General features: G+C 49.0%; 1 protein-coding gene across 1 annotated transcript; it reads right to left on the bottom strand.

The window, feature by feature from the left end:
* Window positions 1-1,886: 1,886 nt before the first annotated feature.
* On the bottom strand, window positions 1,887-3,464 carry LOC103000174 (methylsterol monooxygenase 1-like). The gene has a single exon (XM_057536346.1). The coding sequence runs from the start codon at window positions 3,102-3,104 to the stop codon at window positions 2,616-2,618; it is 489 nt and encodes a 162-aa protein (XP_057392329.1). The 5' UTR covers window positions 3,105-3,464; the 3' UTR covers window positions 1,887-2,615.
* Window positions 3,465-10,141: the final 6,677 nt, after the last annotated feature.

Raw genomic sequence — 10,141 nt, 5'->3', positions numbered from 1 at the left:
AAATATCTAGATCCAGACGGATGAGGTGCATTGTGGGCTCTGCTCATTAAACCATGACATTCATTTTTCAGTTTTCATTGCCATCCACCAATTATGCAAAGGTTCTGTTCACAATTGACTTTCAAATTTCCATCTTCTCTCATGTCAATCAGTTCTTCCTGCAAAGAAATTGGAATGTGTTGCATTTTAATACTTTCACCAAATGGATTTTACACTCACTCAAACTCTTCATTTGGAAGGTTTTTAAACAAGTTAAAAATTCCTTTTTGTTTTCTTTGAAGGGTAGATATGAAAGATCTTGGGAACACACAAGGTTTTCAGCAATAAAATCATATAAGCAATAGGAACACTTTTCAACGTTATCTCTAAATTCCCTCTCATACTATAGTCCTTCCAAAAAAATTACTTCCTTAACGACTGTTTAAACTTCACCCTTATCCTCATGAAAAAAGATTTCACTTTTGGAAATCTCTGCTGGAACACTCAACACGCGACCCTTGCTTTTCCTTCCTGAAATGTCAGATGAAATCGTGGCCTAGGATCAGGGGAAGTGTGTCTACTTTCTTGCCGTTTCTTGGCAGAAATCTTTTTAGGCCACTTGTCCTTTTCTAAGGCAGGTTAATTTAGTTTGAATCAGACATTGCAATCTGTGAATTCCACTGAACTGGGCATATGTAAATGGCAACATGTTCCCATAGGTTGGAAGTTGAGTGATAGAGTGGGGGTGCCCTCCTCAAGTTCTCTGCCTGATGGAGTGACTGCACCTCCTTCCAGACATTGACTAATGTGGAGGACACGACTGACCAAAACAGACTGAGTTGGGGTGCCTGGGTCAATTTTTATGTTAAATATTAGTAGAGCTAAATTCCTTTCTTACTTTTAAATAGAAAAACACGTGGACACATATATGTTGAATTCTAAAATTTTCTTCCCCCTGGAAGAAAATGGATCATTCTGTGTTACCTGTGCGGGATGTGGTCAGATCTCCCTGGACCGATGAGTCAGCTGAGGTTCGGGCCGGGAAGGGTGGGGCGTTGCTTAAGGACCCATTGCAAGTGGTGAGAGAATCAGATTGAGACTCAGGTCCTTGCCTTCCGGGGCCCTCCCCCAACCCGCACAGAGACATGTGGAGGCAATGCAGGGTGGTTACTGCAGCCCCATTCCCACCGCACCGGGTCCTGTGGCCTCAGGGATACCTGTTCTCCTGGGACCCAGGGCTGGGACCTTGGCATCTCCTCTACTCTGCTCTCTGGGGAGTACACTGGGTGGGCCCCAGCGCAGGTGTGCACATGCTTCCTCTTAGAACGCTCTTTTCCTTTCCCACCCCTTCCTCCCTCATGACAGACAGAGTCTGCGTCACTCTGACCAGGGCTAAGTCATGTGACTTCTCTGGACCAAATAATTTGTCCTTGGCTTTGGGACATAATTTGGTGATTTTTATACCTCAGGGTTAAATCGGAAAAGAAAATCAGCCACTTGTATCCAGTCACAGACAGGCTGGGGGCTCAGCACTGCGACCCTTGGGCCTGCCCAGCTGGGGGGAGGGGAGGAGTGTGGCCTACTCCTAGGGACATCAGGGCCTGTGTGTTACCCCTGGCCAGAGCAGCTATGGCCAAAGCTGCTGGACCATCTGTCCAGGGCCTGGCCTGGAGAAGGGGGACCTGGCCAGCTCGGGGGAGGATGGGGGGTGCTGCTGGTGATCTTGCATAGCCCTAGGCCCAAGGTGAGCTCATCGGATGAGCAAGGCCTCCTGCTGAGCCTAGTGGGTGACTAAGAGGACACTCTGTGCTCTCACAACTCCCCGGCCCCTGCTGGTGTGCCCACCCTGTCTTCACTTCTTCTTTTTTTTTTTTCAAACAAAATCACGTTTATTTCAATAGCTCCAAGTGCAAATACAGCAAGTCAGTACACAGAGTTTCAAGATACAGCTTTAAGTATGATGAACACTTGATGCACAAAAAAGAAAGGGTAAATAGCAGAAATAAAGCTCAGTGTTTAAAAAATTCAAGTAACCTGAAAACCTTTAGACTAAAATAGTCTTTCATCAATTCAGAAGTGCCTTAATTTATAGATAAGAGTAGTACATTGCAATCAAAAAGGACTTCTCAAAGAAAGAGAATCACCCCAAACTGGTCAGCTCCAGATAAGAGTAGAAATTCCCAGTGCTGGCTATTTCAGAGTCAGGATTCACTCACACTATACAGATTGGTGTGGTTCAACCCATGGCATTTGATCTTTAAGCAAATTCCAAAAAAGTGTTTACAAGTTCAATACTACTAAGAGTTCTTGAAATGGCCACTATATATTTAGAAGGTTTGAAGACCAATTTCAGCTTCAGGCCTATGGTACAACTTGGGGAAAAGACATACATTAATATTCCTTCCATTACTTAAATCCTTTGTTGTAAGGTTAGCAACATGGCCTTTAAAGCTTCCTCAGGGAAACTGTACTTAAACATATAAAAGTTCCCACTAGGGAGATAATTAAAAGTTGTTAATGTTCTTTTTATCACTTAGCAACCAAGACACATGTTTATTTCCACTCCCCAGAAGCAATGTTAGCTATGAGCTTCAATTCAGGAAATGTGTAACTTCAGGAAGATTTATGTGAGATGTTTATTCAGTCTTTTTCTCAACCTTCTTCACCTTCTCATTGTAGGCAATAAATTGAGAGTCTGTTCCAAAAAGTCTATCCCACCATGTAAATGTCGAAGCATAGTTTCCAATGAAGTTCACGTGGTGGAAATCGTGATGCTGAGACCCAGCATAGAAAGGAATGAGATTTAAAGGGTTGAGAGGAATGTCGTAACCACTATGGACATCAACAGTTTCTGTCAAATGAACGGTCATCCAGGCCCAAAGAAGAATAACAGGATCACATAAAAGCATGATTCCAATGATATATCCAGTTCCAAGAATTAGGGTTTCCAGAGGATGTGCATATTCAGCTTCCATTCCAAATGGAGCCTGAAACTCATGACAAATTTTATGAATATGCTTATGTATTCTTTTGTGGTTTAAGAGCCTATGCAGGAAATAGTGCCAGGTATCCGCAATCACTGCACAGCCAAAGCATCTTGCCAAAAGCATGTACCATCGTGGCATTGTTTCCCAATCATAAGGAATATTGAAATACTCTGTAAAATAATAGGTTCCACAAATCAAAGAAGCTGGATACAAAAGCGATTAAAGAGAAGTACTTTAAAATATTTCCACTGATTTTCCCACGTTTCTGGTTTATCCTTTTGAATTTTGTACTTTTTCATGTAAGGTATAAATTGAAACAAAAATCCAGGTAAACAGAGCAAGTAATAAAGGACCTCATGCACTATGAGGGATCCCCATGTTGCAATCTGGAACTTTGTATAATTATTCAACATATAGTTCCAAGCATTTTAAAATTGTTCCTGCAGAGGATTCTCAGGTAGAAGTGAATCTACATATCCCACAGCCAGGGATGCTGAACTAAAGATGCTGATACTGGACTTCCCTGGTGGTGCAGTGGTTGGGAGTCCGCCTGCCAATGCAGGAGACACGGGTTCGAGCCCTGGTCTGGGAGGATCCTACATGCCGCGGAGCGACTAAGCCCGTGAGCCACAACTGCTGAGCCTGCGTGTCTGGAGCCTGTGCTCCGCAACGGGAGAGGCCGCGACAGTGATAGGCCCGCACACCGCGATGAAGAGTGGCCCCCGCACCGCGATGAAGAGTGGCCCCCGCTCGCCGCAACTGGAGAAAGCCCTCGCACAGAAGCGAAGACCCAACACAGCCAAAAATAAATAAATAAATAAATTTATTAAAAAAAAAAAAAAAGAAATGTTATAAAAGATGCTGATACTTTCTTTTGTTGCCATTCTTCAAATCTCAGCAGACAGCCTTATAATTCTGCACACCGCTGGGTCTGTGGCCGCCGCCTCCGGAGCTTCGCTAGGCACCCCTGTCTTCACTTCTTGACCTTCGTTCTGTTGTCACTGACGGCACCAGGCAGCCCTTTGCATACAGCACCCCTGGAGCCACATGTGGCCAAAGCGTGTGGCATTCATGGCAACACCCATGTGTCTGTTCTTCAAATTCAATTCCTTTCCCTCCTGGGCACATAGTAAGACTACATTTCCCAGTCTCCCCTGCGGTCAGACAGAATCATGGGCTGAGTTCTGGCCAGTGGAATGTGGCTGAAGAAATGTAAACCATGCCACGTCCTGGTCTGACCTCTGAAAACTCCACCTTGGCTCACTCTCTTCCCCTGTCCGGTGGCCGGATGTGGAGGACCCAGGGGAGGATGGCAAGGCCCTTACCACAGTGGGCTGTCAGGGGCTTGAGTTCCTGAAGAACTATGAGGAGAAGAGCCTATGCCAATTGCACCTGTGTGAGAAAGACATCTTTAGATGTGAAGCCGTGGAAACACTGGAGTGGGTACAGCAGGTGACAGCCCGAGTAACAGTGTCTGACCCCAGATGAGAAGTCAGGGGGTTTGAATTCTTTAAGATTTTTTTTTTTTTGGCCATGCCACGTGGCTTATGGGATCTTAGTTCCCCCACCGGGGATTGAACCCGGGCCCTCGGCAGTGAAAGCACTGAGTCCTAACCACGGGACCACCAGGGGATTCCCAAATTCTTTAAGATTTTTTAGTGTGGGAGTTACAGGTTTAGTCTCTGGAGCTGGACACCCAATTTCTCCCATAGATGGACCACGTGACTCTGGGAAAATTGATTAAGGTTTCTGAGCCTCAGTTTCCTCACTTGTAAATGTATGTGCATCACAGGGTGTTTGGAAGGTATGTACAGTGATGGGCACACTAGGTTCGTTGGCCCTGCTGGACTGTGAGGGATCCTCCGAGGCAGGGCTGGCTTTTGATTCATGTCTCTGGGTCCCTGCTGGGCCTGGCACAGTGTCCAATGTCCAGTGGTCCCTGCCCAGGAGGCTCCTTGTCTGGAGAGGACTCAGAGCTCTCAGCTGTACCCTAAGGCAGGCTGGGAAGTGCCGTAGAGGAGAGGTACCAGCAAAGTGCTGTCCGGGGGGAGATTAATTCGGCCTGGGTTTCAGGCTGAGGACTTCATGGAGGAGGTGGCATTTCATCAAGTCCTTGAAGGAGAAAGGGTGGCATTTGTATCACAGATGTCGACCACGCTTGCTCTAGGTTTAGCAAAGTTCCCATGAGTTAAATCCTGAGGTAGAAAGAGCTGGACATGCTTGGCTGGAACAGGCTCTCACTAACAGTTTCAAGGCCTGGGGGGAAGATTTCAAAAGGAGGCAGTGGTAGGCAGAATTCTGAAGATGCCCCCATCCTAAGACCCCATCCCCTGGTTACTCAATCAAAAACAAATCTAGGGGGACTTCCCTGGTGGCGCAGTGGTTAAGAATCCACCTGCCAATGCAGGGGACACGGGTTCGAGCCCTGGTCCGGGAAGATCCCACATGCCCTGGAGCAACTAAGCCCGTGTGCCACAACTACTGAGCCTGCGCTCTAGAGCCCACGAGCCCCAACTGCTGAGCCCGCGTGCCACAACTATTGCAGCCCGTGTGCCTAGAGCCTGTGCTCCGCAACAAAGAGGAGCCACCGCAATGAGAAACCCACACATGGCAACAAAGAGTAGCCCCTGCTCGTCGCAGCTAGAGAAAGCCCGCGCACAGCAACAAAGACCCAACGCAGCCAAATAAATAAATAAATAAATAAATAAATAAATAAATAAATAACTTAAGAAAACAAAAAACAGGGCTTCCCTGGTGGCGCAGTGGTTGAGAATCTGCCTGCCAATGCAGGGGACACGGGTTCGAGCCCTGGTCTGGGAAGATCCCACATGCCGCGGAACAACTAGGCCCGTGAGCCACAAGTACTGAGCCTGTGCGTCTGGAGCCTGTGCTCCCAATAAGAGAGGCCGCGACAGTGAGGGGCCCGCGCACCGCGATGAAGAGTGGCCCCCGCTTGCCGCAACTAGGGAAAGCCCTCGCACAGAAACGAAGACCCAACACAGCCAAAAAGAATAAATTAAAAACAAAAACAAAAACAACAACAACAACAAAAAAACCAAAAAACAAATCTAGGTACTCTATGAAGGAATTTTGCAGATATCGTTAAAGTCCCAAGTCAGTTGGCCTTAAAATATGGAGATTAATTAGATGGGTCTGACCTAATCAGATGAGCCCTTTATAAGAAGAAGAGCATTTTCTCCTCTCTGGTAGCAGAATAGGACGTTAGAGAGATTGAAAGCACGAGAAGGATTTCAGTCAAGAGCAACTCTCAGCTGACAGCCAGCAGGGAAATGGGACCCTCAGTCTTACAACCACACGGAACTGGATTCTGCCAACCATCTGAACGTGTCTGGGAGTGGATTCTTCCCCAGAACCTCCCGATAAGAACCCACCTTGATTTTGGCCTTGTGGGAGCAGAGAACCCAGTTGAACTCACCCAGACTTCTCACCGCAGAGCTGTGAGTTTAATAAATGGGTGTTTTTGCCACTCAGTCTGCGGTCATTTGTTATGCAGCAACAGAAGACAAATACAGACGAATACCACAAGTCTAAATATTCCAAAGCCAAAAGTCAAGCTTACGAACTGTTAATCAAATATGGTCTACCCATCTATCTTGCCATATATACCTTCATAATGACCTTGAAGGCCAGGGCCAAATTCGTAATTCTGATGATTTAGAATTCTGTGCCAGCAGGTAGCTGCCCAGGGAGGGCTTGCCCTTGGGTCCCAGTCCCTGGCCTGTGGTCTGACCCCTCTTCTCTTGTCATTCCTGGTTCCATCCGGCACCAGGAGGAGTGGAGAGCCCAGGCCAGATGACCTAAATACCATTCACTCCCCCTGCAAACAGCTGTCCCTTGCCTGGCCCTGGGGCCCAGGGTGTGGTTTGCCTTTAGGAAAAGGAACCTGGAGAATCTGAGGACTGCTCAGGCTGGAACGTGATCGTCCTTGGTGTGCCCTGTATGGTCTAGAAGGGAGGCCACGGCTCCGGTGGGAACATCCACTAGGACCTTCTGACTCCTCCTTCCCCTGGGGCGGCCAGAGCAGGATTGCTCTACAGCTGGGGAACACAGAGCAAGGGTCTTGCTTGTCTCCCTTTAGTGTGTTAAAATACATATAAAGTTTACCCTAAGTGACATTTGATACATTCACAATGTTGTGCAACCACCTCCTCTATCTAGTTTCAGAATATTTTCATCACCCCAAAAGGAAACTTCCAGACCCATTAAGCAGCCACTCCCTAGTCCTCCCTCCCTCAGGCCCTGGCAGCCACTAATCTGTGCTCTGTCTCTATGGATTTACCTAGTCTGGATATTTGATATAAATGGAATCATACACCCTGTGGTCTTTTGTGACTGGCTTCTTTCAATTAGCACAATGATTTCAAGTTTCATCCGTGTTGTTGCATGAATCAGTACTTCATGCCTGAAGTAGTGGCAGAATAATATTCTTTTGGATGGACAGACCCCATGTACAGTGGCCTTTCTGGCCAGGGTCTAAGATGGTATCGGGCTGGGGATTGGGGAAAGTCAGCTGGTGGTTCTGCCCCTTTTTTCTTTTCTCCTCTGTGACTTTTGGGGTCTGTCCATCTAGAATACGCTGCTGGGGCCCTGGGGACGCAGGGAGACAGCCAGTCTCGCCTCGTCCCCTAGTCTTTGCAAGCTGATCCCGAAATCCCGCCCAGTGGTGGTGGCGGCATCAGACACAGCTGGTGGGGACCCGTCCCAGGAGGGTGCCCCTGTTTCGGGGTTTCCAGCTGTCTCTGGTCGGGGGGCCCCAGCTGAATCCATTAAAAGCTGGAGCCCTTCTCTGGTGACAATTCTGAGGTCACATGGGGTGGAGAGGCTGCTGGTGGGGGAAGGGGTGCATGGCCTCGGGAGCTGGGATTGCTCAACCACTGGGGCTGGAAGGCAGTGGGAGTGCAGCCTGGCACTGGGCGAAGTCGGCTCCACGCCCAAAGAGACGCTTAGATCTTCACTTGCGGGGCCTGTTTAATTCCACAGAGAAATTTAATTCCACATTGTTTGTTCTCTGCTCCGCAGACGCCTCAGCTGAGGAAACCACGGAAATCTCATTTGAAAAAGAATTTGGCCCCTGGAGACCCCTCCCCATTTGCTGGTGGGAGGGGGCCAAGACTTTGGTTGCCATCACACCAGCAAACTCCAAACCACAGGAATGCGGTGGGGTCACCTGGGGACAGAGGGAGAGTGGCTGGACAGTGGGTGGGCAGTGAGCCAGTGGGCCTGTGTCACACAGGGGTCTGCTGTTTTGTGACAGGAGTTCTGGGCTCGGACCCTCCAGACCTCAGTATGGATCCAGGCCCTGCCACTCTGGTCTGGGATCTTGGGTGGTCACGTCTCTGGTTGACCACGCTCACCTGGCCACCTGGGGACTCTGCCAGCCTCCGGCGAGGAGCTGAGCTTGGCGGTGAGGGAAGCCACAGATGGGATTGGGGGTGAGGCAGGGAGGGGAGGAGGTGAGCTGGTCTCGGGCTCTGCACCCACAGGTGCCTTCTAGTACCAGGGCACAGAAACCGCATCGATTATGGCATCAACCAGGGGTGAAGTAGTGCAGCAGGCACGTTAACGTCGTTCAGGGCATTTCTCCTTACAGCAGCCTCACAGAGTGGCTGCTGTTATTCTCTTTTACAGATGAGGAAACTGCGGAAGGTAAAGGGACTCACTTAGGGCAACAGGTACCGAGGGCAGAGACTGGGCAGCGGGCAGTCGTCCCCAAACACTGTGTTCTTCTACATCGTGTCACTAGTCCCTGGTTTGACCCTCAGTCTTGTTTCTTGGGGGCATTGCAGTCAAGATCATTGTGTATTTTTTTTTTTTTTTTTGACTTTTTTTTTTGGCCGCACCATGTTGCTTGTGGGAACTTAGCTTCCTGACCAGAGATTGAACCCGCGCCCTCGGCAGTAAAAGTGCAGCGTCCTAACCACTGCACTGCCAGGGAATTCCCAAAATCATAGTATTTTTGAGCCAGAATGGACCTGGTTCAAGTTGCCATTTTACAGGTGGGGAAATTGATGCCCACGAAGGGGAAGCGACTTATCCAGAGTCACCCACCAGACAGCAGATCACTGGCCCCGATGCTCACTGGCCATTTGGCCCATGTGGGTAGAGCCCAGTGGCCCTGAAGTCAAGACTGTCTGTAGTGCCCAGTGAGATGGAAACTCCTTGCTCTGCCCAGGTTCAAAGCCTGTCTATAGGTCTGACCCTGCCTCTGGTCCTGAGAGAGTGTGGATGGCTCAGTGCAAACTGTCCCCACTGTCCTGACAACTCCGAGTCCTGCTGACAAGGTTCAGCGCCGTGCAGGGAGATGAAGGGCCACTTTGTGCATTCTCGTCTTAAACAGGTCAGTGTCACCTGTGTTGACATGAGGGTGGGAAAGAGTCCAGCTTCCCATCTCAGCTCGGCCACTGTCCAGCAGTGTCACCTGAGCCTGGTCACTTCATTGGTTGGTCAATATTTATGGAGGGTTTTCTGGGAGCAGTCTGCGTGCTAGTTGCTGGGGAAAACAAAGATGAAATAATGCCTTGCCCTCAAAGAGTTCTCACAGGGGAGGCAGATCTGCGGTTAAACAACAATTTCACAATTTGATGACGTCCTTGCTCTGAAGGAGGACGTTTAAGATACAGTGGGAGCGTGGGGGGAATCAGGGTGGGCTTTCCAGAGGAGGCAGAGTTGAGCTGAGACCGAAAGGATTATTTGCCAGATGGACAAGGCAGAGGATGTTGAGTTTAGAGAGTGGATTTAGCAAAGGAATGGATTTGTGTCAAGGGAATTAGGAATAATTTAGAATAGTCGGAGCGTATGTGGTGGGATGGTAGTCATGATGGCGTGGGATGTTAGGTTGGCTAGGAGGGGATGGGAAAGCCTTTCTACCACCCAGAGGTGTTTGACTTCATCCTCAGGACAGCTGGGGAGGCATCAAGGATTTCGATCAGGGGACAAACCCAGCCAGATCTGTGTTTTGGAAGATTTGACTGGGCTGCATCAGGGATGGCCTGATGGGGGCTGGGAAAGGCAGCCAGGGTGCCAATGTGTGGATCTGCGTTAAAGCAGTGGGGAACCCTCAGGCTGGGAGTGATGGAGAAGACCAAGGGGTGATGGGATTGAGGGGCTGTGATCAGCTGGTTGTAGGCAGTGGGAAGAGGGAGTTGGTTTCTGGC

This window comes from Balaenoptera acutorostrata, chromosome 20 (assembly GCF_949987535.1).
Source record: "Balaenoptera acutorostrata chromosome 20, mBalAcu1.1, whole genome shotgun sequence".
Lineage (NCBI taxonomy): Eukaryota > Metazoa > Chordata > Mammalia > Artiodactyla > Balaenopteridae > Balaenoptera > Balaenoptera acutorostrata.
Note: the sequence above shows the minus strand (reverse complement) of the source record. Positions and strands in the feature narration are given on the sequence as shown.

What these genes read in the sequence shown, in the direction of transcription:
- LOC103000174 (XM_057536346.1), bottom strand. Translation starts at nt 3,104, where the DNA reads ATGCCACGATGGTACATGCTTTTGGCAAGATGCTTTGGCTGTGCAGTG.